This window comes from Orcinus orca, chromosome 7 (assembly GCF_937001465.1).
Source record: "Orcinus orca chromosome 7, mOrcOrc1.1, whole genome shotgun sequence".
In the NCBI taxonomy this organism is placed as follows: Eukaryota; Metazoa; Chordata; class Mammalia; order Artiodactyla; family Delphinidae; genus Orcinus; species Orcinus orca.
The window spans coordinates 57,252,353-57,279,716 of record NC_064565.1 but is presented as its reverse complement, the minus strand read 5'-3'; the positions used below and the strand labels follow the sequence as shown (position 1 = coordinate 57,279,716).

The 27,364-nt window shown below is 39.1% G+C and overlaps 1 protein-coding gene across 3 annotated transcripts in view; it reads right to left on the bottom strand.

Moving 5' to 3' along the window:
• The window catches only part of CERS6 (ceramide synthase 6), a 324,132-nt gene that overhangs the window by 212,733 nt on the left and 84,035 nt on the right, over nucleotides 1-27,364 (bottom strand). For all 3 annotated transcript variants that reach the window (XM_033423492.2, XM_004267262.3, XM_004267263.3), the window contains exons 2-3: nucleotides 22,929-23,034; nucleotides 9,306-9,436 (exon numbers count right to left, since the gene is read on the bottom strand). In XM_033423492.2, the coding sequence (XP_033279383.1) occupies nucleotides 9,306-9,436; nucleotides 22,929-23,034 (237 nt within the window). The remainder of the gene's footprint in view (nucleotides 1-9,305; nucleotides 9,437-22,928; nucleotides 23,035-27,364) is intronic.

Below are 27,364 nucleotides of genomic sequence, written 5' to 3'. Positions count from 1 at the left end.
TACCCCTTCACCTGCACTTAGGAAGTAACCAAGTATTACGTTTAACAGCAAACTCCTGTCCCCAGAAGCCACGCTGACCTCCTAAGGCTGCTCAGACTGCCCTGGCCCCAGCAGAGAGGGCTTTACCAAAGCCAGCACTGAGGGGATCCAGCCTTATTCCTCCCACCCTCTTGGCAGAAACAAGCTGTGTCCTCCTCAGAATCACCTGGGCAAATTTTAAATCTCTGTGGTTCGAAGATATTCACTGTGTGTTCTGACATCTCTCATGTGGTGCTTCAAAAGCCTGGGCTTCCAGAGGCACAGCGGGCCTGGCTCCCTGCTGAAGTAGGACACCTTTTCTCAGCCACTTCTGTCACATCGCTACTCAGCAGCCAGCCAAAGGCTCCGATGCTCTGAACTCAGATAGAGGTTTGGCATCTTTTTTGTATGCTGACATCCCTGTGAGCCCACATGGATCCTGCCCCCTTGGGGTTCCGCAGGATGAAAGAGTTTTGCTCTAAACTGAGAAGCTGCTCTCCTTGCATCTCCTTGGATTTCTCCTCTCAAACACCAGAGCCACCTCTGCTAGGGAATATGCCACGGCCAGTGCATGGTTGTGACAGGCTACAGTCCTCCCTCGGTAACCATGGAGGATTGGTTCCAGGACCCCCACGGGTACCAAAATCCTCAGATGCTCAAGTCCCTTTTACAAAGTGGCACAGTACAGTCAGCCCTCTGTATTTGCGGGTTCCACAGATCCACAGATACAGAGGGACAACTGTACTATTTGTTGCTTCTCCTGTTACACCAACTTGACTTAACAGACAATTCAATGATGTTGAAGGTAGCTAACATTCACCACCCCCTTACTATGTGCAAGACATCTCTCTAAACACTTTATATACGTTAACTCATTTAGTCTTCACAATGGCCCTATGAAGCAGGCACTATTCATATGCCCGTTCTCCGAATAAAGAAACTGAAGCGTAGGGTGGTCAAACGACTCTCCCAAACATCCCACATACATCTTTATGTTAAGAGGAGACTCAAACTCATACTACCTGGCTCCTAGAGCTCACTACACCATAATGCTGCTGTAAACCATATGCTGAAACCATAAATGTCTCCCAATATTATGTGAGCATAACATGAGCTTCATATTTGCTTACGTGCGATTTAATCTGCCAGAAACACTAGGGGAATGCAGAAAACTGTAATGAGTTGAACTAAGCAGTGCAGGAATACACAAAACACACACATACCACACACACACACCCCTCAACATCTCCAAGCTGCTTCAATCCACACATGTTGTGAGACACATCCACCTGTGTTACAACTGTCCCTCCCATTTCAGATCACCCTCCTTCCACCCCCTCACAGCAACTTATGAGCTGTAACCCTTCCAACACTGTTTTGGACTGAACTGTATTCCCGCTAAATTCATATGTTGAAGCCCTAACCCCTAATGTGACTGTATTTGGAAATAGGCCTTTAAGGAAGTAACTAAGGTTAAATGAGGTCATAAGAGTGGCATCTTATTCCAGTATGACTGGTGTCCTTATAAGAAGAGGAAGGGACACCAAGGATGAATGTGCAAGAGGAAAGACCATGTTACGACACAGGGAGAAGGGGACCACATGCAAACCAAGGAGAGAGGCCTCTGGAGAAATCAACTCTGTAACATGATCTTGACTTCCAGCCTCCAGAACTGTAAGAAATACATTTCTGTTGTGTAAGTCACCCAGTCTGTGGTATTTAGTTACGCAGCCCTAGCAAACTAATATACCAACAACACCAAATTACAAGCAGTCTTCAGATCCTTTTCGAGGTATAAGTGCCATATGTCTTTATGTCTTTCTTTATGTATTTCTTTATCTTTATGTATTTTTTATGTATTTCTTTATGTATTTCTTAACCATTTAACATGTGTAGAACTGTGCTACTACTTTTATCAGGTTCCTAACTTTATTTAAAATGTGTCCCTGATGATGTTTCGAGTGCTGTGCCTCGACTCATTTTTCTCATAAGCCCTGTATTGTGCTGTTATGTTTTTTGGTGCCATTTTGCATAGTGGGGCAGTTTTTAGGAACGCATATGTCATGTTACAGCACAAGTGGCTGGACTTATAGATCTAAATGATCTATAGATCCTGAAGATAAAGCATCAAACATCATGTTTCTACAGCCTTCTTCAGGCACCCTGAGGAGGCAGGTTCCATGAAAAAATATCTCAAGAAGGGCAGGCACCAAGCTCAGATACATAGCATGTATGTGTATTTGTGTGGGTACATCTATAGAATACAATACCATATAGGTAAAAAAAGTTAAAGTATTTATATCTGGGTGGTAGGCTTTGGAGTGTTTTTTTCCCCAATTTTTTAATAAACATTATCTCTACATTTAAAAATTCTCTATAATCAAAGTTGATTGTAATGATTTTCATGATCCTGTTCCAAATCAGAAATAAATATCTTTTAACATAGACTAAACAACAATAAGAAATGGCATATAAATTCAAAAACTGGCAGACAGGAATTAAATAAGAACAGTAGGCCTTACTAAATTGTTATTCCTCCATATACTCTGTCCTTTTCATCACTAGCCATGTTGAATCAGATTACTGGAAAAATTACAGAGCCTTGAGAAATTTAGGATTTAAAGAAAACTGACCAGCAGTACCTCAGATACAGACAGCTTGGCCAAAGCATGGCCTCTCTGATATTTTTAGCAAAAATCTGTTTTCCTTAATTAGCCAGTACACATGAATTAGAGGCCTAGCCATATACCATCAAGGAATGTGAGAGGCTTGATCTAAACGGAAAACCTGAGTTCACTTTTCACAGATGGTAGGTGTGGAGCAGAAAGAGGGGAAAAGGTTTCAAAAGCTTACTCAAGGCAGAAGAGTAAAGGGTCTATAGTTCAATTCATCAATCTTCAAAATTTCTATAGTGAAAGTGATACCGTCTTAATAATACTAACAACTTCAAAGAGGGCCTGACTGAGCTAACGAAACAGCACAGCATCAAAGCACTGTGTCCCAGAAATATTACAGATGGGCATACAGAACTGTTCTAGTGTTTCTATTATATAGTGACACTCTGAGCAATGGTGACTGTGCCTGGTATCATAAGACCATATTCTTTTTCTTGAAACTCTGACAGAACTGCTAATAGTATTGTAATCCTCAAGCAGGATTTAGCAAACTATGGCTGGCTGGCCACATCCAGCCTGCCATCTGTTTTCATATAGCCCATAAGTTAAAAACAGTTTTTAAACAGTTGAAAAAATTTTTTTAAGAATAATGCTTCAGGACACATGAAAATGGTAAGTTCAAACTTCAATATCCATAATTAAAGTTTTATTGGAGCCCAGCCACATACGTTTGCTTTGTCTCTGGCTGTTTTTGTTGAGACAATAGCTGAGTTGTAATTGTGACAAGGTTCATGTGACTGAAAATATTTCTTTTCTGGCCATTTACAGGAAAAGTTTGCTGCTCCCTGTTCCAAAGTTAAAACTGACCTCGATACAAGCCATAGATTTAAAACCATTTAAAATAGTCAAGAATAGTCTTGAACACCAAGACATTCACGGGCTCGACCAAATTTGAACAATAACTAGATGTGTAACTACATACCTTAAAAGTTGTTCATCGATCCAAGGACTGTTGTGTATTAATGGGAAATAATCACCATCACAACAGTAACAAAAGAACTCAGTCCTGTACTTTTCAAGAACTAAGAGGTTGTCCTTCAATTTTATGATTCATTTTTTCCAGACTCAGGATCAGCATCAATGAGTTGCTTATCATATATCCCAGTACTAAAAAAATGAAGATGCCATTTCTCTAGAAGATAAGACAATACTTTCTTATTCTCCCCTTCAAAAACTACATCGATCTTCAGGAGAACTTTGGTGCTAAACTTTGTAAATGATGTCATGATCTGATGGAAAAAATAATCAAAGCTGAATTTTCTCTTTGGCAAAATTTCACCCATCATCAGACTGTAGAATACATGGAAGATTCTAGAACAGTTTACAATAATTCAGTTGGGTTTTTTTTGCAAACAGGTGGCGGGGTTTTAAAAACTTGTTGAATATATTCACCACACAATTTCCTGAGATCAAAGACCTAAACAGCCCTCTTCCCTCTCTCTACCCCCATCAGTTATTAGGCTCCACTTTCTTACTGAGGTCATAAGACAGCATTGCTGACCTGTCCAAGTAAAACTGCTACCAAATAAAAATAGTGACTGAGTTGGTGGCATGAGGGTAACTAGTTAAGCCACTCTTTCCTCTTTGCTGAGTTATCCTTACTTCAGTGGAATCACAAATTAAGAATGTCACAGAGGGGCTCCTTTGCAGAAATAAAGTCACAATTCCAAAAGGGTCCCAGATTTCGGTCAATCTGCTGCCACTGAACAGAGCATCCAACTATGGCAGCGTGTGGGGTAGTTTTAATCAGCATCAACTCTAAAATGGAATTCCTAAAGAGAAGACAATCTTGGGCCCTCATCTTACAATAAGAGTCCACACGGAGCAAACTGCAACCCAAATAAATTACAGTTGACCCTTGAACGACATGGGTTTGAACTGCGCAGGTCCACTTACATGCAGATTTTTTTTCAACAGCAAATACTAAAGTACTGCCCTATCCAAGGTCAGGTGTATCTGCAAATGCAGAACCATGGATGCAGAAGAACCACAGATATGGAGGACGAAAAGGAAAATCACACGAGGATTTTCGACTGTTTGGAGGGTCGGCCCCTGACCCCTGCTGCTGTTCAGAGGTCGACTGTAGTACCAATCTGTGGAGTGTGAATACTCCTTGTCCTATACTTTCAGGTTAACATATGAGAGATTTATCTGTCCAGTCAATTGGAGACTGATCAAATGAAAGCCATATATAATATGTACTCCTGATGCGTGCTATTAAATGTACTGCACAATATTCAACAATGATGAGCACGGGTGCCCTCAATGAGAGAGAAGCCACTTATTCTGAAAACTTTATTTTTTATTGAAAATATTATTTATTTTTATATTATCTTGATGCAGTTGTTGGAGGAGTAAAGCCAAGCTTTAGTAGCGTCAAACTGTGATCCCCCAGCTAAATGGCTCCCACTTAGAACCAGTTTCCCCTAAAATGTCTCACATGCTATCTCATTTTTACAAATCCTTCACTCCCTCTTGAAAATCTCTATTTCAGTTGCCAATAAGGATTTAAATGCTTCTGGAAGAAACATTCGTCAAAACTAACACAGCTGTTGATGACTGACATCAGGCATGAAGGAAAAAAAAAAATCACATCCATGTTTCAACACACTACTTGCTGAACAATTTCTACTTGGTCCATCTGTATTAAATGGGTGTGCCAAAAATTGGACACGCCAGCAGATGGCTACCAGCACTGTTTGGCATGCCTACTGGTGCTGTTCTACACTGCCAAAAGACGAACTACGACTCCCCTGAAGGGATTCTATAGTTTCTAAAATAGTAACTTATGTAACAGAAAAACTATAGAATCGTTTCATTTGGGCTCTAGATCTACAAGCCCCAGATTTGTGCTGTCCTCCTTTCTAATTTGATTTTTAGTACTTCTGAACAGCAGTCATCTCCTTTCAGAGATTAGTGGTTCTTTCTTTTTTTTTTTGAATTGGTTTATTTAAATTTTACAGAAACCTGATTAGAGTTAAGTATGTAATTATAAGTCCAGTAACAATTCTACAAAAATGCACATACAATGCCAGAATTTCTTAAAAGTAACTAATATCATATTCTTGTTTTGCATTAAACATGTAAGACATGTCATGTCTTCCTTATGACAGATTAGTGCTTCTTAACCAGGCATGTGTTATCATATGTACTCAGGGTATTCCTTCCAAGGTAGATATGTCCAGACCCCACTTGGGTCACCACACTGGATCAGACATCATGGGGTGGAGCTTAGGCATGTGTATTTTGAAAAGCACACCAGATGGTTGTAAAGGGCATCCCTGGTTAAAAACAACTTTTCCAGATCGTTTTTTATACTGACAAGCAAATAACTATGACATACACATGTGTACACATAGACCAATATAATTCTGCTTAATTCCTCAGGGTGTTGTCTAAATGTTCTCCTTTGCCATCTTAGAGTTGTAGAAAAATCATTAAGTATTTTTTTTAATTTATTTATTTTATTTATTTATTTTTGGCTGAGTTGGGTCTTTGTTGCTGGGTGTGGGCTTTCTCTAGTTGCGTCAAGCGGGGGCTACTCTTCGTTGCGGGGCACGGGCTTCTCCCTGTGGTGGCTTCTCTTGTTGAGGAGCACAGGCTCTAGGCGCATGGGCTTCAGTAGTTGTGGCACGCGGGCTCAGTAGTTGTGGCTCACGGGCTCTAGAGCGCAGGCTCAGTAGTTGTGGTGCACTAGTTGGGGGCTTAGTTGCTCCACGGCACGTGGGATCTTCCCGGACCAGGGAACGAACCTGTGTCCCCTGCATTGGCAGGCGGATTCTTAATTACTGCGCCACCAGGGAAGCCCCAAATCATTAAGTTTTAAAGTAACAGATCATGGAGACAGTAGTATTTTAGGAAAATTATTTTTTTTGTAGCAAATAAAATATCTATGAGTATGAGATAAAGAAGAGACCTGGGAGAGCAATTAGGATCGGGGCCATAGCAGTTGGCTTTACAAAGAACTAATGGAAGTCAGTGGCTAATTGGGTTGAGTTTCCAGCTGTAACAGAATAGAGGCATAAAAATAGGAGAAAAAGGGAAGTCAGGAGTAGAAGCAAATCAGAGTTGCCTGGGGGAGACAGCAGAATGATGGCTCAAAAGAAACCTCTGCACTGGACACATGGCTTTGGAAGTTGGTGAGAGGAGAGGACTTCTACAGAGAGGGTGGAAGACAGGATGAGGAAAACAAAGGGTTAAGCTGGAGAAGTAGCCCATTAAAGACCCAGGGAAAATGTAGAATAAACAATGCAAACAAAGAAAGGCAAGAGTAAAACCTAGTGGCAACTCAGAAGCCAAGGAGGAAAAGAGTTTCAAAACAAAGTTCATGGGCCTTCCCCGGTGGTGCAGTGGTTAAGAATCTGCCTGCCAATGCAGGGAACACGGGTTCAAGCCCTGGTCCGGGAAGATCCCACATGCTGCAGAGGAACTAAGCCCGTGTGCCACAACTACTGAGCCTGCACTCTAGAGCCCGTGAGCCACAACTACTGAGCCCGTGTGCCACAACTATTGAAGCCCGCGTGCCTAGAGCCCGTGCTCCACAACAAGAGAAGCCACGGCAGCGAGAAGCCTGCCCACCGCAACGAAGAGTAGCCCCCGCTTGCCACAACTAGAGAAAGCCCGCGCCCAGCAACAAAGACCCAACACAGCCAAAAATAAATAAATAAATAAATAAATGTATTAACCAAAAAAACAAAGTTCATCAACATAGTCTTCTGAAACAGAGAGGTCAAGGTCACCGGTATGGACTCAAGTTCTAGTCCCAGGAACCCTGCTGTGTGCCCTAGCACACGGCTGATCTTTCTCCTTTAATCTCTACTGCCTGTCCATACCAACCGTACAGCACACACATACGTTTAGTTTTTTAAATCCATCATGGAATTTAAAAACTAAAATATCTACACATATGCAGATATTCTGTCACATCTCATACAAAGCTTCTTGAGGGAAAAAATCACAGTCGATACTTTACACACCGTCCACCCGCACTGTGCCTTCACATCACCATGCCTCCAGCTATCATTTAGAAATAGTTTTAACTAAGTATTAACTATGACCATCCTGGTGATTGTGGTATGCAGATAAAGACCAGCTAAATTCAGGGAGAAGACACATACACCAGTACAGTGTCAAGCCTTGCTATTCAAAGTGTGGTCAATGGACCAGTGGCATCACCTGGGAACTTGTTAAAAATGCAATTTCAGCTGCTATACCAGACCAACTGAATCAGAATCTGCATTTTAACAAGATCCAGGTGACCGACTCCTATGCATACTGGCCTAGAAACTGGTGTCAACTCAGTACAGTATGCAAAGGAAGAGCACTGAGTTACCAAAGAAGTTAGTTAGAGGAGGGGAAGATGGCACATGAGTTTCAGTGCACGGGCATGTGCTTAGATGCTACTTCGTCTGCTCAGACCTGCAGCTCAGCATTGGAGCCCAGGCCCTTTGCATATGTGGCACAACCAGGCCAGGAAACAATTGCGGCTTTTGATCAGGAACCCAGATGCATAAATCCTTCTTCCATTAACTGCCCCTAAGTTCATTAGAGGAAGGGCTTATGCAGATCCTATCTGCTAGGTTGTTTTTCCAGGCTTTATAAATATTCTGACCTCCTGAAGACCCTGTTTACGCTCCCCATACTTATCCAACCCTAGGATTTATGATATTATTCTGCGTCTCATTCGTTTCTCCCATAAAATTAGGTTCCCCTCTAGGCTTTAGATTGCAATTGCTAAAATACTTTTTCAGAATAATTGAAAGCTAAACCTGAAAATGCAACTTTAACCCCAAATGGAAAGAGCTACACTGACAGCATTGTTGTTTAAGTGACCAGGTGTCAGGGGAAAGTTCCCAAAGGAAAGAACCATTAGACAAAGGCACAGTCATATCTCAAAGGATGAAGACCAAATGGAGCAACAAGTCTCAAAGCAGAATCTTCCCTTCGCTGGGGATGCACTCGACGCTTCAATATTTCTTTCTCTAACTTTCCTACAGATATACGTATTGAGTGTCACTATTTCAAAATATCTCTGTGCTCGAAGAGTTCTCTGTGGGTCTTCTATTATTTATAACAGCTTTATTGACTTATAATTTACACACCATGAAGTTCACATTTCAGAAATGGAAGAGACTTTCATTCCATCCCCCACTTCAAGCAATGCTTCATTAAACTCACCCAGGAATATAATACAGCCATTTCTTAAAACTCCAGAAAGACAGGCCATCATCATGACCCTCCGATAATATATCCTAGTATCTCAGCTTTTATCAGTGGAAAGAACATCTTGACTAATCCCCCTCTATGAAAATGCAAACTACGAAAGTCATGGCGTATGTTAAAGGTGGCTGATTGAAAAATACCACGGTAGACCCTTGTAATCTGACTGCTGTGTTGAAACTCCATTAGGAAGCAAACCTCGTTTACTGCATCCAAAGTGGAAATCACAAATTCCAACAAACTACTACCCCCAGTTTTTCATGGACTACTTTCTTCCACCAGATGGCTTTTGGGGGGCTGCTGCAGCCTGCACTGAGCTGTTATTTTTCACCTCAGGGATGGGATGAGTAACTTAGGCAGGTTTTTCTTTCAAAAAGAAAAACAGCAACTCACATGCTCTCACAGAACCTCTTCAGTGTGCTTGGCTTCTCCTGGTTGCGTCTTTGTCGGAACCAGCGTTGAATGCTGCGAACATCCCAGTCCAGCTGCTTGGAGAGGCCCTCCAATCTCTTTTCATCAGGATGCTATGAAACAAGGTACCAGGAAAATCATTTTCATCTTCACCATGAACAGATCTGCCCTTGTCTATACTGGAGATATCTGTTTTTCCTGTATTTTCTATCTGCTACTGAGATTTCTATATTGACCACTGAGGACCGAGGCCTTCCATCAGCAGCGTGAACGTAAACAACCATTTAGGACAAGGGAAGTTACTCATCATGAAACGACACTAAAAAATATGAATCTCACTCTAATGCTGGTACTTCTTACAGCAACAAAGGTTCGACGGAACAGTCAGCTGGCCGAGTTAGCTCCACCAGCCTTCAAAGAAAGGAGTTAGGTGAAGGTGGATTTGCAAAAAGACATCACTCAAATATTTCACTTTCTAATGAAAAAATGCTGTACCCATTATCACATATCAGGATAACGCAGGACAGAAAAAAAGCATGGAATCATCCCCAAATACCTCACCTTAGACTAAGGTACCAATTCCACTTACAAAACATGTTTTCTCTTCAGTCTCCCCTCTCCCTGGTTCTTCACACATTCCTCTTCTATTCCTTTCTTGGTCATCCTTTTGACCAGAACTCCCTCAAACTTTTTACAATGACTACGCATTACTTGAAGATGCAAACTTGGTAAAGTAGAAAGAGAAACTATCGATATTTACGCCTGCCATGTGATGACATTACTCTGTCTCTCGCTCTCATTTCTATAACATTAGGAGATGACAGACCTAGGTTCAATTCCTTGTTCTGATGAATTCTCTGAGCCTCAGTTTCCTTACCTGTTCCAAAGAAGCCTATTTATCCACCTGAACGGTGGAATGTAAAAATGTATGCAAATCTCAGTACATGTTAGTTCTGTCCCTCCTCTCTCTTCGGTGTCTTAGAGAGCATCCCGCCAACAATTACGTGAGGGCGACCTGCCGTACAACAAAACTAAACGGAGTTAGTTCTACTCCTTTATTTATTCGACCTTTGCTTTACAATCAAGGAGATGTTAATAATCAGAGGACAGAACCAAAAATGGGGTAGGGAAGGCAGGCCAAGCGGCTGTCGAGTCATAAGGGCGGAATGCACATGGGACTCCTTTTTAAAGCCTCTCAAGAAATTCAGTGTCAGACACACAGGAAACACAGCAAATGGCCTTAATGTCATGATCGAGGTTATAAAATGTGCTGAGCTTGTGTCTGTAAAAGTTATTTGCGAACTTGCCGGGTGGCGTGTACTTTGAGGTGTTTTTCTTAGAAGTCACGACACCGTCTACACTCTCCTTCCGTGTCTCTCAATTAAAAATATGGGAGAGAGAAAATGCACAGCCTACACTATACCTCGGCTATACCATTTTCTTAAAGGAATTCATTTTTAATTTTCATTCATTTTCTAAGTCTATTCAATACGTAAAGCGTTCACATGGTCCACAAAATAAAAATTATCCCCAATTTCACCTTCCACTTTGTTCCTGTTCTCTCAGTTCCTACTCTCCCCTTCCTACCAGGTAACAGGCTATTCAATCTATTTCTTTCCAAAGTTATCTTACCAAATATAAACAAATTTGAATGTGCATTCTTATGTCTCCCCACCACCACCTTCACACAAATGGTTCTATTATTCTGGACTTTGGGTTTTTCACTTTACAATGTATCTTGGAACATTTCCCCATCAAAATATTGGGAACGTCCTCCTTCTTTTGTAGAACCGTTAAGGACATGCCATAATTTACTTATCCACTCCACTATTAATGCACACTTAGGTAGCTTCCGAACTTCTACTACTACAAACAATGCTGCAATAAATAACCTTATCATGGGTTATTTTATACACATATAGAGAGAGGTAAGTTCCTGTAAGTGAACGTTGGAGATGAAAGGGTCCATGCATTTGCAATTTTTTTAGATATTGAAAAATTACTATCACCAATGATTTTACCAACTCATACTCTCACAAGCAAGAGTACCCATTTCCCAAAGCCTCATCAACAGAGTATGTTATTGGATTTTTCCATTTTTTTCTAGCCTGATATATAAAAAGTAGTATCTCAGTATATCTTTAATTTGATCTCTTCTTATGAAAGAAGGATATTTTCTTGTGTTTTAAAACCATCTGTATTTCCTCTTTAGAACAGTCTTTTCATATCCACTGCCCATATTTTTCTTGATCTGCTAGTAATTTGTTTATTGATTTGTAGAAGTTCTTCAGTTATTAGAGTGATCAAACCTATATCTGTACCATAAACTGCATAGTACGTAGTAATGTGTCACTTGAGTTTTAGAATTAGCTTATGGTGCATTTTGCTTGTGTTTTTTACTTGCAGAGGTTTTTTTAAATCATGTTTGAATTTATCAATCTTTTCTGTTATACCTTCTGTATTTGTGGTCATAAGTAGAAAAGCATTCCCTACTCGGAAAATCCAAGAAATTCTCCTACATTTACAGCTTTGATTCTAATACATTTACAGTTTTGATTCTTACATTCAATCTTTAGTACATTTGGAATATATCCTGGTATACAGTGGGAGGTATGAATCTAATTTTAATTCTTTCCAAATGGCTACCCAGATAGGCCAGTACCATCATTCATGTTTTCTCCATGAGAAATCAAATCTATTCTCCCACCGTTCTATTATTCATGTGCCAGTACATATGGTCAGGTTACTCAAAAATCCTTATTTATTTTTCTATATGAACTTTAGAATTAGCTTGTCTAGTTTCAAAATAAACGGGAAAACAAGAAAACCTGTCGGTATTTATAATGAGATTATACCAAGTTCTTATACTAGCATAGGATGACTTGATATCTTTAACTGAATTTGTCTCTTGTGTCCTTCACAATGTTTGAAAATTTTCCTCACATACCTTGCACATCCTTGTTACATTGATTCCTAGGAATATCATCTTTTTTGGTTTCTATTATAATTAAGAAATTTTCTTATATCTTCTAACTGCTTTTTGTGTGTGTGCATGTGTGTGTGTATGGTAACTAATTTTGTGCTAACATTTTGTAATGTTTATGGTAGTTTTTCACTTGATTCCCTTAATTTTCCAGGTATACAGTCATGTAATAGGATATTACTAGAATGTAAACTCTGTAAACAAAGGAAATTTTTTGTGTCTTTTTTCACCAGTACCTAGAATATAGTCAGGACTTAATAAATACCTCTCGAATGCATGAATAAATTGTCACATAGCATAGCTTTACCTCCTCCTTTCTAATTTTTATGCCTTTATTTTCCTTCTTTTATCTATTTGCTAATGAAATGTAAAACTTAGCACAATGTATAACAGTGTTTATAAGCATCCCTGTCTGTTCCAGACTTTAGTAGGAATATCACAATGCTTTTCTCATTAAAAGGCCAGATTTGGAGCTGATATACAAGTGTATTTTTCATGTAAATGAAACCACCTATCCCTAGTTAGATTGTTTTATTTTAATCAAAATGATGTTAGATTTCAGAATCCATGGAGGTGATCATCTACTTTTTTTCTTTATGTCAATTAACATGATGAATTACAAAAACAGATGTTTTTAATATTGAATACAGGGAAGACCTTGCATTCCTAGAATAAGTTGTACTTGGTGATGATGAATAATTCTTGTAATATGCTGCAAAGTTCAGTTTGTGATTTTTTTATTTGGGACTTTTCATCAATAATAATAATAATCACAATTGGTCTCTAGTCTTATTTTTTAGTGAGATACTTATCAGACTTTGAGATTACATAAAAATAGAATCGATGATTTTCTTAATTTTCTATACTTCGGTATAGTTTAAAATAGCATTTTATTATCTGTTCTTTAAGAGTGTTAGAATTTTCTTGTGATAACACACATATGTAGTTGGTAAATTATATTTTCCTAGAATAATTTTCATTTTATCCAAGTGTCTATATTTTATTTGCCATGTTAATAGTAATATATCCTTTTTATTTTCCTCAATTTATGTGATTGTTGATTATGTTGTTAATTGCTATGTTGTTAACTTGTGCTTTGTTTTTTCTTGATTGGGTTAGCTGACTTTCTGTTAAAAAAAAGTAAACAGTTACCTCTGGATTAATTTTCAATACTACAGTTTTACTAACTCAATTTCTATGTTTATCTTTATTAATTTCTTCCTTCTGTTTGCCTTCATTTATTTTGTTGTTGTTTTTCCAATGTTTAAGTAAGTGGTTAAATATATATATATTTATATAAGTGGTTAAACTTATAAGTTTTCATCTGAGCACTACCTTGGCATAGTATCATAGCATAGTAGTGCTTTCATCACTGTTTTCTAAATATTCTGAAATTTTATTTTTACACAAAAGTTGATTAAGAAAGCAAGAGTCTTTCTGTTTTCTGATTTCTCATATTAGTACACTGTGCCTATTCTTAAAATGTATTACCATTTTTTATATAATAAAAGCTCAATTTTTAAAATATTTAACAGGCACTTAAAAAGAAAGTATACTTTCTATATTCAGAATACAGGGTTCTAAATGTACCTGTCAGGAGCTTCCCTGGTGGTGCAGTGGTTAAGAATCTGCCTGTCTATGCAGGGGACACGGGTTGGAGCCCCGGTCCGGGAAGATCTCACATGCCATGGAGCAACTAAGCCCGTGCACCACACTGAGCCTGTGCTCTAGAGCCCACAAGCCACAACTACTGAGCCTGCATGCCTCAACTACTGAAGCCCGTGCACCTAGAGCCTGTGCTCCACAACAAGAGAAGCCACCGCAATAAGAAGCCTGCACACCACAATGAAGAGAAGCCCCCGCTCACCACAACTAGATAAAGCCCACACGCAGCAACACAGCCAAAAATAAATAAAAATAAATTTATTTTTTTTAAATTAAAAAAAAATAAATGTACCTGTCAGATCTTCCTCATTAATTATGCTTCTTAGAATTAATTGCTATATTGTTTTATATTTTATATATTCTGTTTTATATTTTGACCTGTCATGACTGAGAGGTAAATTAAAATTTCTTACTATTAAATAATTTCTTCTTTTTTTATAAGTATATGGATATGCTGGTATTCAATGCATATATATTCATAACCATTTTATCTTCATTATGAATTGTATCCTTTGGCAATAAAAAGCCAATTCTTCATTTCACTTCATCCTTTTGGACTACTTTCTTTATTATTTATATTTGCCTGTATACCTTTACTCATACTCTTATTTTTAATATCTGTAATTACTTTATCTGAAGGGGTCTCTTATAAACTATGTGACCCAAATCTGAATTATTTTTTTATTAGATGAGTTAAACCCATTTACATGCATTGATATAATTTATAAATTTGTTTATACTTACCTCACATTAATTATGTTTTCTGTTTTCATAATTTAATTTTTTTTTAATTTTAACAAACCAAATATGGCTGATTTTCCTTTGTTTTTTGTGGGTAATTTTTATTCTAGTGGTTATCCATACAATCATAATACTCTTCTATTCATTTTCAGTCAATAAAAATTCCAAATGAGCAATATTTAAAACTAGCATATTTCCTCTTCCTTGACCACCTACTATTAGTCAATAATTTTATCTCTCTTAGAGTTTACTCTTGTACTATTAAATATGCTTCTACCTCTATTACTCAGTTTGGCTGCTTAAACAGTTAAGCTTTGACTCCCAGCTACTAGAGCTTATGCAATTAGTGAATTTATTCTACCTCCAACCTTCCTTCCCTTGTCCTGCTCAGTTATTGTTACCTGTATCATTTCTACATTGTGAGAGCATATAATGCTTACATTCTGTTCTGTCATCCTAATCATCACATTTCTTTCTATCTTAGTTCTACAGTTTAAATGTATTCAAAACTTGGCAACATTCCCAGTAATCTCTTGGTCAGCTAAAATGAATGATTATAATAGTTTCTTCAAAAAAGGACTCACGGGAACAACTCCTCCAAATTTTTGCAAGTTCTAATCTTTTTGTCTTTAGCCTTTACACTATAAAAGCAATTTACCTAAATATAAAATTCTTAGTTCCCATTTTCCTTGAAAATATTGGAAATGTTGTCCTATAGAATATTGCTACAGAGAAGACTAAAGCCATGCTGATATTTTCCTAGATAAATGATTTAATTTTTTGCTTGGCTGCTCAAAGAATTATTTCCTTTATATTTCAAGTCTATTTTTAATAATATAAGTCTTGGCATAAACCTTCCCGGGTCAACTTTTACTACATTTTTATTAACATATTAATATAAATCTCCATTTATTTTAGGAAATTTTTCTTGATATCTCTCTCAATACTTACTCTACTTTGCTTTTCCTTAAGAGATTCCAATTATACATAAGCTAGCTCTGCTTGGTCTATATATCTAATTATTTTTAGCTTTTTTTAATTTCATTTATTTCAGCTTTATTATTTCTATCTCCCACGTTCCCCACTGAGATTTCTGCAGTGTCTAGTGTTTCCTGTGTTCTTTCCAATTTTTCGTCATTTCTGTGATAGCTTTAGTACTTTTTTCCTGAACCAACCGGCTAACATTGCATCTCTTCCTGTTGACCAACTGCCTTTTTCTTTAGGTCTTGTATTTCTTTTTTTGTGATCCTCCTTACAGAGTTATTGCTTTTTTTTAAATTTATGGTAAAATATTTGATCTCAACTTTCAGTTGCCCTGTGGCCTCATTTTTCCAGTGATAATTTTTGTTAGTAAGCGATGCTACGAATTATTTTTCTTGTCTTTGATGCTGTGTGTTTCTTCTTTATTACCCAACATTGAGTGAGTTGGATTGTCTCGATCAGCTCCAAGGAGGGTGCTTTTGTAGTGCTTTTGTACCTGCCTCCAAGGTACACTGCCTCTGGAAAATGTGCCATCCACAAGGTTTTCTGTGTACTTCTTCCACTTCCCTGAATTAAACTGAGTCTGGGAGAGCATCTGCCAGCCTTGCTCACCAGTTCCTGCACCTAGTGTTGCGAACAGTGATATAGCTTTGGTCTCACAATTAGGAGGTGTCATTTTTGCTGGCTTTCCTGAAATCTACCCCCACAGGGCCCTCCATCCACACTTCATGCTCATCCCTTCCTCCTACTTGGCTTCTGTCCAACCTCAACTGTTTTTGTTTAGCTTTTATATATATTTTGAAATCTAGAGATATATATCTCTTAGTTTGCCAAAATTAAAGTTTGTGAGATTTTCCTTCTTTTTTTGTGTGTGTATATTTTTACTGTTGTGTTTTATAATTTTTCTCCATAGTTTTTTTCATTTCTTAAGATTTCCAAGGGAAAAGGTGAATAATTCTGACTTATATAGACATTTTTATACCAGAAAAACCTAGGTTAATTTTAATAAACATAACCCATACAAGGATGGAAAAGAAAAATAAAAAGCAATAGGCATAAGAGGAGAATGAGGAAAAACAAATTATAGGAAATCTGCATACAATTTTTAAAATACAGTATAATATACCAAATGCAGATTATGATGCGATAATCTCGTAATTCTCTAGATCATGAAACCTAGTTTCACAGCTGACATATATGTTTTTCCCTTAATGGCTCAAGAACTGATTTGATTGATTAGAAAATGAGGCTGTTGGGATTATAGATATAATATGTGCCAAAAGATAGATATATAAATCAATAGATAAACTGATTGATTCATTGATTTATATCTATCTCATTCCGATAACTCTGGATATAGCCAGTTACGAAACGTGAACTCAAAAATATTCACTCTAAAGAGAAACAGTCATTCCATTCATTTAAGTAAGTCTGACAACTCATAATCGCCGGTTCTTGGGGCCATCACAAGGCTACTGAATCAGGATCTCTAGAAATAGGATGCGGCAATCTACATTTACCTCTCAGGCACTCCTAATGTAAATTAAAGAATGGGAGCACCTGGCCCAAATAAATGCTCCCTCATTAACTAACCGACTTACAGCCCACGGCCACAACACTAGGAAGCAGCAGAGACAATGTTCCAATATACCAGGGGTCTGCAACCCCTGGGCCATGGACCAGTACCAGTCCATGGCCTGTTAGGAACTGGGCCGCACAGCAGGAGGTGAGCGGCAGGCATGAGTGAAGCTTCATCTGTATTTACAGCCGCTCCCCGCCACTCGCATTACCGCCTGAGTTCCTCCTCCTGTCAGATCAGTGGCAGCATTAGATTTTCATAGTAGTGTGAACCCTACTGTGAACTGCGCATGCAAGGGATCTAGGTTGTGTGCTCCTTATGAGAATCTAATGCCTGATGATCTGAGGTGGAGCTGAGGCAGTGATGCTAGCGCTGGGAAGCGGCTGCAAATACAGATTATCATTAGCAGAGAGGTTTGACTGCACAGAGACCATAATAAATCAATTGCTTGCAGACTCATATCAAAACCCTATCAGCGAATGGCAAGTGAAAATAAGCTCAGGGCTCCCACTGATTCTGCATTATGGTGAGTTGTATAATTATTTCATTATATATTACAATGTAAGAATAATAGAAATAAAGTACACAATAAATGTAATGTGCTTGAATCATCCCAAAACCATCCCCCCCACTCCCAGTCTTCCATGAAACCAGTCCCTGGTGCCAAAAAAGTTGGGGATCACTGCAATATACTGCTCAGGTCTGACTCAAAAACCAATGCTTTCAAACTATTTTGCAATAGAGGTAAGTTCTCTGAAATATTTATAAAATTTTAGATTTACAGAGGGATAAAAAAGAGTGAGAAAGACAAGCAGATGTTACCTCAAAAGAAAAGACTGCTGGAGAATATGAAGGAATTCAAATTTATCAGCTAATTTCATAGATGAGAACTGCTCAGTCAGGGCGCATGACCAGTGACCTCACAAAGGGATCTGGATTCAGAAGGGCTCGCATGTGGGGTTTAAAGTTCTCTGGTTGCCATCTTGAAATTCTTGATAATTTTGTTACGGGAATGGTGTTTTGCTTATGAAGTCCATTGGGATAGGGGAGCATGTGTCAGGGGTTCGGAGTCTTGGCTCACACACAGTCCCGGCATTGCCCCCATATGAGTCTGGGTAACTTACTTCCCTGTCCCCCGCTCCCCAGGGACCCCAGCTTTCCCCTTCCCACTCCTGCCTAGTGACTACTGCTGCCCTGGGTGCAAACACGGAAAGAGATGGGATTAGATTTGCACACCCCACGGTGTCTCAGTGTGGGGTATAGGAATGCCACCTGCACCCTGGGCTGGCAGTGTCCCAGTGCATTTGGTGGATGACTCAGTGGGGACTAGCCTCTTGCTTACCCCAATCCAGGTACCTAGTGTGTCTTGGAGCAGAGACTGCAATACACTGGGAGGTCCCCTGTCCACCGTGGGTTGGGACAGTGGGCCCATGGAAAGGGGAGAGTCCTGTCTCAACTTCTACCCTGGTCAGAGAAGGGCAGACATGTTAGCCCAGGAGCTAGCAACTAGCTGCTGGCGACTAGCAGCAGCTAGTCAGCTGTGTGTGCATTAAATCACAGGGTGGTGTTCCTGGGTACCTGTCAGGATCTGCCCTTGCCTCTTGTGTATGCCTAAGGGGGCATGGCATTAAATACCAAATTTAAAAAAAATCTGGACAGGTCAAAAGAGACAGAGACTGTGCAAGAAAGGAAAAAGCTTTCTATTTTTATGCCTTTAATGGCACTTTTTTGTGCTTTCTGAACAAGGGGCCCTGCATTTTAGTTCTGCACTGGCCTCCAAAACTTACGTAGCCAGTCCTGTAAGGAGTAGATTTTAAGGGTTTTCACACTTGAAAGATGATAACCATGCCCTTCTCCAAGGTGACCTGGAACCATGGCCAAGGCCAGAATGCTGGGCGGGCACTGTTCAAAGTCTCCAAATCCTGCTACTTGTATTCTGGTCAACTGATCTGTTACTTTTTCATCTCACAACTAACACTGGAGAACTACAAAGAATTCAAGGAAAAATAGTTCCAGCTTTGGCTGCACTTATGTCCAAAACCTGAGGCTTCTGCTTTAATCGTGTAGAAACTTCCAAAAGAATCACCTTGGAAACCAAGAGAATATGATCATGAAAATTAGCTAGAAGCAAATATCCTCCAGAGCAGTCAACCTGCCTGCAAAATCCTTTCATTACCTTTATAGAGAAAATTTCCCCAGTAACCATAATAAACACAAAGCAAGGGAAATAAAATGTCCACTGCAGGATTTCTAAAGGGAAGTATACATTTGGGTAGAAAATTCATTTTCCATGCATTTAGAGTAGTTCACAAGGTAAATACAAATATGTTGTCATCACATTAAAAAAAATGAACCTATAACTCCCTACACATCTGCTTTTCTAGAGGGGAAAAAGGTGTTTGCTGCAGTAAACTGATATATTAAATAAAAATGCAAGTTTCTTCTTAACATTTTCTTCCTTTAAACACTATAGGATATGAGCCCCTTCAGGTTAGAAACTGGCAATCTAAAATCATCTCACGTCTAGGAATAAACCTACCTAAGGAGAAAAAAGACCTGTATGCAGAAAATTATAAGACACTGATGAAAGAACTTAAAGATGATACAAATAGATGGAGAGAAATACCATGTTCTTGGATTGGAAGACTCAACATTGTGAAAATGACTCTACTACCCAAAGCAATCTACAGAGTCAATGCAATCGCTATCAAACTACCACTGGCATTTTTCACAGAACTAGAACAAAAAATTTCACAATTTGTATGGAAACACAAAAGACCCCGAATAGCCAAAGCAATCTTGAGAAAGAAAAACAGAGCTGGAGGAATCAGGCTCCCTGACTTCAGACTATACTACAAAGCTACAGTAATCAAGACAGTATGGTACTGGCACAAAAACATATATAGATCAATGGAACAGGATAGAAAGCACAGAGATAAACCCACACACATATGGTCACCTTATCTTTGATAAAGGAGGCAAGAATATACAGTGGAGAAAAGACAGCCTCTTCAATAAGTGGTGCTGGGAAAACTGGACAGGTACATGTAAAAGTATGAAATTAGAACACTCCCTAACACCATACACAAAAATAAACTCAAAATGGATTAAAGACCTAAATGTAAGGCCAGACACTATCAAATTCTTAGAGGAAAACATAGGCAGAACACTCTATGACATAAATCACAGCAAGATCCTTTTTGACCCACCTCCTAGAATAATGGAAATAAAAACAAAAAAAAACAAATGGGACCTAATGAAACTTAAAGCTTTGGCACAGCAAAGGAAACCATAAACAAGACCAAAAGACAACCCTCAGAATGGGAGAAAATATTTGCAAATGAAGCAACTGACAAAGGATTCATCTCCAAAATTTACAAGCAGCTCATGCAGCTCAATATCAAAAAAACAAACAACCCAATCCAAAAATGGTCAGAAGACCTAAATAGACATTTCTCCAAAGAAGATATACAGACTGCCAACAAACACATGAAAGGATGCTCAACATCATTAATCATTAGAGAAATGCAAATCAAAACTACAATGAGGTATCACCTCACACCAGTCAGAATGGCCATCGTCAAAAAATCTACAAACAATAAATGCTGGAGAGGGTGTGGAGAAGAGGGAACCCTCTTGCACTGTTGGTGGGAACATAAATTGATATAGCCACTATGGAGAACAGTATGGAGGTTCCTTAAAAAACTAAAAATAGAACTACCATACAAGCCAGCAATCCCACTGCTGGGCATATACCCTGAGAAAACCATAATTCAAAAAGAGTCATGTACCAAAATGTTCATTGCAGCTCTATTTACAATAGCCAGGACATGGAAGCAACCTAAGTGTCCATCAAGAGATGAATGGATAAAGAAGATGTGGCACATATATACAATGGAATATTACTCGGCCATAAAAAGAAATGAAATTGAGTTTTTTGTAGTGAGGTGGATGGACCTAGAGTCTGTCATACAGAGTGAAGTAAGTCAGAAAGAGAAAAACAAATACCGTATGCTAACACATATATATGGAATCTAAGAAAAAAAAAAAAAGGTCATGAAGAACCTAGGAGCAAGATGGGAATAAAGACACAGACCTACTAGAGAATGGACTTGAGGATATGCGGAGGGGGAAGGGCAAGCTGGGACAAAGTGAGAGAGTGGCATGGACATATATACACTACCAAACGTAAAATAGATAGCTAGTGGGAAGCAGCCGCATAGCACAGGAGATCAGCTCGGTGCTCTGTGACCACCTAGAGGGGTGGGATAGGGAGGGCGGGAGGGAGGGAGACACAAGAGGGAAGAGATATGGGAACATATGTATATGTATAACTGATTCACTTTGTTATAAAGCAGAAACTAACACACCATTGTAAAGCAATTATACTCCAATAAAGATATTAAAAAAAAAGATGTTAAAACCCCCCAAAAAATAAAAAATAAATAAAATCATCCCACAAAACTAAAATTCCATTTATTCTACTCTTTTTCCTAAAATTCCATTTATTCTACTCTTCTTCCTAGCAGAGATGTTAAGAACACCAGGTGCTTTCTTCCACTTTTCCAGGAAAAATACCATTTTTAAAAGAATAGAGGGGGAAACCCTAGAGAATCCTGGCAGAAACGAAGACCATAAAATAAACAAACATGTTTGAATATTTGAATTAATAGTTTTAAGACAAGAGAGAAGCAATACAAAATGTTAGCAACACAAATACCAAAAACGGAATAAAATTTGCTTAACATGGCCAAATCACATCTTAGAAGCCTGAGTAATTCTCCCAGAAAAATGAAAGTGGGAAAAGGAACCATTTCATATACAAACACACGATACTTCTCATAGACTGTTACGCTCCTTTTCTTCTTTCTTGTCCACGAAAGGGTAAGACAAGAGAGAAATATGAGTAAGAATCAGCTTTTTGGATGCTGTGATTTGCTTAATTTTTTATGGCCTTAGCTTGAGGGTTTCTGACTTATGTCTTCCTCCCCTTTTTGTTCTTAAGGAAATACCAGCTGGCAGTGGATGGCGATCTTTCCCTCTGTCTTCTCCCTGCCTCCTCTTCCCACTCCTGCTTTGGACTTTAACTCTCACCAGAGCGATCATCTCCTCTCCCGTTTTCTTTACAATGAATCTATACTTTATAACTCTCCTGACCCTCGCTCCTCATGTCTTCATATTGCAGCTCTTCTCTCCTTCCATTATTCCCTTTTGTTCACCTGCCTGTGTATCACAACTGCTAGAACATACGGACAATGTTATAAGCAAACCGGCGCTTTTTCTCACAATACATTAATTATATTCCTCAGCTCTCCCCAAAGTCCCATCCAACTGTTATACATACGTACTGCTTCATGTCACGTGAGATTAAGAGGCACAGAATTAGACCAACCACCATCTAATCTAGACTGTGCCTCACAGACAAGCTCCTCACATCACCTTGGGAGTAAACAATCAGGTCTCAAACACACCCACGTTTATTTGGCTTGTACGCTTTTTGGTCTAGTCACGATGCCTGTGTGCTTTCCAAGAGGACACTTTCACACACGAGGCTAGTCAAATGTTAGTTCTCAAACCCAAGAGAGAAGGAACTGAATGATTTCAGATTGAGAACAGTGGTCATGACAATTCATATCCCAGAAAAGGACAATCATACCTTTGTAATTGCAGTAAAAACCTTTTCCAGAATGGCATTTGGCTGGGCTATTTGTGGTCCATTGGCCTGAATGTTGAGGGCTATGGCACATGGTTTGGCTACAAATCTAAAAAAAAAAAAAAAGACACAAGTTATTCTCTCTATAGATGTTCTTAATGTCATCAGTTAAACATTACTCAACTGTCCCAAAAAAGTGTTGATAGGATTTTATGGGTAGACATTGTCAACATTCATGTGTCAGTACCTTTAAAGCAGATTTAACTTTTTTTTTCCTCCTTTAATCTCGCAGCAGTAACAGTAAAAAAGAAAATCCTTTTAAAAATATTGAAACCTCCTGATACTCAAGTTCTAATGAAACTGAACAGATAGAAAGACTATCAAATGACAAATATAAATCTGCGTGAGATACATAAACCAAAAAACCATGATTTTGAAATGACAATTTACATTCTTCTTACTAACAAGTCATGTTATATTTTTACTATGAGAAAGTGTTTACTAACTGTCTGATTATACATACAGAAAGCATGCTTTTGATCAACCCTAGTCCAAAAATTCGCCATTTTTGTCTCTAAGATCAAAGTGTGCTATGTTCAGCCCCAATTCCTTAGGACGTCTTAAAATTCTCTATGCTTATTTGTTTCTTTCTCATAAACAATCATGAAAGGTGTCAAACAGCACGATGTCCCAGCCAAGCTGAAAAGTCTGAAATGGTTATAAGCATCAGCTACACCGTTTTTATTGTAAGCAAATGGTTATGTCAAGAAGAACAGGAAGACTGAGCTGCATTTCTGGCCGTGTTTGATGTATGAACGAGGCATGGGAGGAATGCAGGTAGAGGGCATGGGGCCCCAAAAGTATGATGATGTCTCTAAAACTTTTTTAAAAAGAAAAGCATTACAGTTGTTTTAGACTAAATGGTCCAGAAATAAGGTGCGATACATGTTCCTTTCCAGTAGTGACATTTAACTTTTTCTATAAATACAAATAATATAATAACATATGAAAGTATGATCCAAATTAATTTAATGTTGGCCAAAAGCAACTGATAAATATACAAAACAGGGGCTTCCCCAGTGGCGCAGTGGTTAAGAATCCGCCTGCCAATGCAGGGGACACGGGTTCGAGCTCTGGTCCGGGAAGATCCCACATGCCGCGGAGCAACTAAGCCCGTGCGCCACATCTGCTGAAGCCCGCGCACCTAGAGCCCATGCTCCGCAACAAGAAGCCACCGCAATGAGAAGCCCGCACACCGCGATGAAGAGTAGCCCCCGCTCGCCACAACTAGAGAAAGCCCACGCGTAACAACAAAGGCCCAACGCAGCCAAAAATAAATAAATAAAAACAAATAAATTAAAAATACATATATACAAAACAGATCATGAGTAATTCTTAGATGAGGCTTCTTTAATAATAATGAATGAGTTAAAGAACAGTAGACAAGGGAGGAATTTTTTTTAAGGGAGACTAATGATGTTTACATACATGGTAACACATAATATCCCACTGGGTCCTATTTCAAGTAAAAGACAAAAAAATGTATTCCAACAGGAGAATGGAGAACTATACGTGCAAGCCTAAAACAGGAAAGATACACACAGAAACTGCAATATAAATCCTGTTTCACTGGGCTCTCTGGGACGAAGTTAGGAAGAATAAACACCCTTTCCTAGTATGTAAATCTAGAAACTGGAATTTTCCTAAACTTTTGCATTCTCAGTTCTTTGTAACATAAAATTTTCTAAAACATGTTACCTATGCCCCTACCTTCTTGAAGAGAAGTGTAGTATTTTTTTAAATAAGTTTGGGTCTTCACTGTGAACAGTAATCGTGGAGCTATGGATGTAGCTAGTGGAAAGAAATAAAGTTTGATGGGCAATAAGCAGAAGAATGTGCAGAACTTGTTCCCTTGACAAAGTTTCCTGCTTCATGGTTATCTGCCTCTTCATCATAAGGTATAATGCGGGGTGTGAAAAGACATGAGATCAGCAAAAGTTTTTTTAAAAAGGTAAAAATTAGCTTGGTATAAAAGCCAAAATCAACACTTCCAATGGTTGCCTTCTACTCTTCCCTGTTGGATTTCTCCCCAGCCCTCCCTCGTCTTCCCAATTCCCACAACTTCTGAAACACTGCATTCAAATTCCCTTTCGGAATTTGGCATCATCATCCTTGGAACAACCTCCTGTTCTAGTACATGGTCTGCTTTCTTCCTCTAAAGAGCGAAGAGTCTAAATGCAAAGGCTGATCACGTCATCTCTGAATATGCCATGACAATGCCAGGCATACGCAGGAGAGGGTCAAGAAATCTGATCAACTGGCTATCTTCTGTAAATGTGTTTTCACTGTTGCCATCATTGTTGTGAGTACTGTGGACAAGTTAACAGACTATCGCTCTGTGTCCCACAACAATGCGTGGGCAGACGCTAGGAGAGTCAAGAAATTCACTCAACAGAATCTCTTCAAAACAACTTCCTCACCTTTGCTATCATCTCCCAGTAACATACAAAAGCATTCAAAAAGGTTCTTTTTTTTTTAACATCTTTATTGGAGTATAATTGCTTTACAATGGTGTGTTAGTTTCTGCTTTACAACAAAATGAATCAGTTATATATATACATACGTTCCCATATCTCTCCCTCTTGCGTCTCCCTCCCTCCCACCCTCCCTATCCCACCCCTCCAGGCGGTCACAAAGCACTGAGCTGATGTCCCTGTGCTATGCGCTTCTTTTAGTATGTTATACAATATAAGGTTTTACACCTCACTCCTCCTCTTTTAAACTTCAAACCACTTTTTTGAAACTCTTCTCTAAATTTCCAGCACTAATAACAACAGCACCTTGAAGAAGGCATATCCCTTGGTCATCAAGCTTATGAAATTTTGATAATCAAAATTATCAAATATATATGATGCTCTGTAAACATATTTTTTAAGCAGTGTCTAAAGGACAGGTGGGAAATATCTCTGCTACTGTCTGGCTACAGAGCCTTAGTTAGCTTCAGAAATTAATCTCTCTGTGCCCGATGTCCTCATATGTAAAAAATTACAATAATTACATAGGTACATAAGTTGTGTGTATATACAAACACACGTATATGTTAAAACACCATGTTACATGGTCTCTTTGTCTAAAATCTTTGACGGGAGCCATGTGTATGGTTTCCCACCACAGCATTTACACACCGTGACTCTCTGGGTCCAGCAACACACTAAGCTTCAGCTACGTTGTGTCAAGCCATGTGCCTTCAACAAGCTCTGAAAGTACCAAGCGAAAAAGAAGAGACCAGAAACCAAGACAGGCAACTGAAAAACACAAGGGTCATCAGGTAGAGTAACCACTTACCTCAGTTTACCCTCACAGTCTGGTTGTCCCAGCATCATTATTTATGGGACCACCTTTACTGACAAAAGCATCCCTGCTTGCTATTCTGCCACAATAATTTAAGTGTTCCCCATTTGGGCAATAAATTAGCAAGCCCCATCGTCAAGCCTCAGACCTGAGTCCACACCAGCAATGCCTTCAGGTTCTGAGCCCATCCACACCTGGCCTTCTCTCAGGACCCAAACCTCCCCAGCTCCCCCATCAATCTCCACGGCCCTATAGGGTGGTGTGCCCACACTTATCACAGGAAGAGTTGCTATGTATATGTGTGTCCCTCTTCCCTGTGTGTGTGGTCTCTTTCATGGAGGCTGGAATGACCTTAATGACACTTCCCATCTCCAGGGGACCCTAACACACCAACCCATTTACTCTCCCTCAACCAGATGAGGCAGGATTATCACCACCCGCACTTTGCAGAGAGGGTTAGGGAGGCAAGTATCCTCTGCCTCCAGGGCAAGGGAAGCAGAGGACAGGATACTTCTTTCCCAGGAAGGTCAATGTTATCATCAGCTCCCCATCTTAATTTACTGGCCAAGCTAAGTCCCCAGTTCTGAGGATTTGTGGAGCGGGGTGGGGTGTGAGGAGTGACAGACAAATTTAACAGAATTTATCTCAATGTAAAGGTTGAAGATTTCTACAGTTTAAATGGTCCATGATGGGTATGTACAATAAATCAAACCACTTCAATGCTTTGAAAGAAGTTACTATGCCATAGAATATTTTTATGAAATGCCTGGCATACTGTGGGCACTCAATGAATACCTAATGAATGAATGAACAAATCAGCTAAAATACAATGGCAGGTACCCGTCCTCTTTTTTTCATAGGGGTTGTGCATTTTAACACCCTTAAATACCCACATCTACTCAGGGTCCTCATTTGGGACTCAGAGGGTAGGAGACTGACCACTCAAACTCGAGAAGCTGTTTCTATCATTTCCATTGTCCCTATAACGTCACAGCAGCCCTACCAACCTCTCACTAGGCATTCAACTTATCTAGCACAGACAGCCAAACACTTAATTTCCAAGATTTAAAAAACTTCATACTGTACAG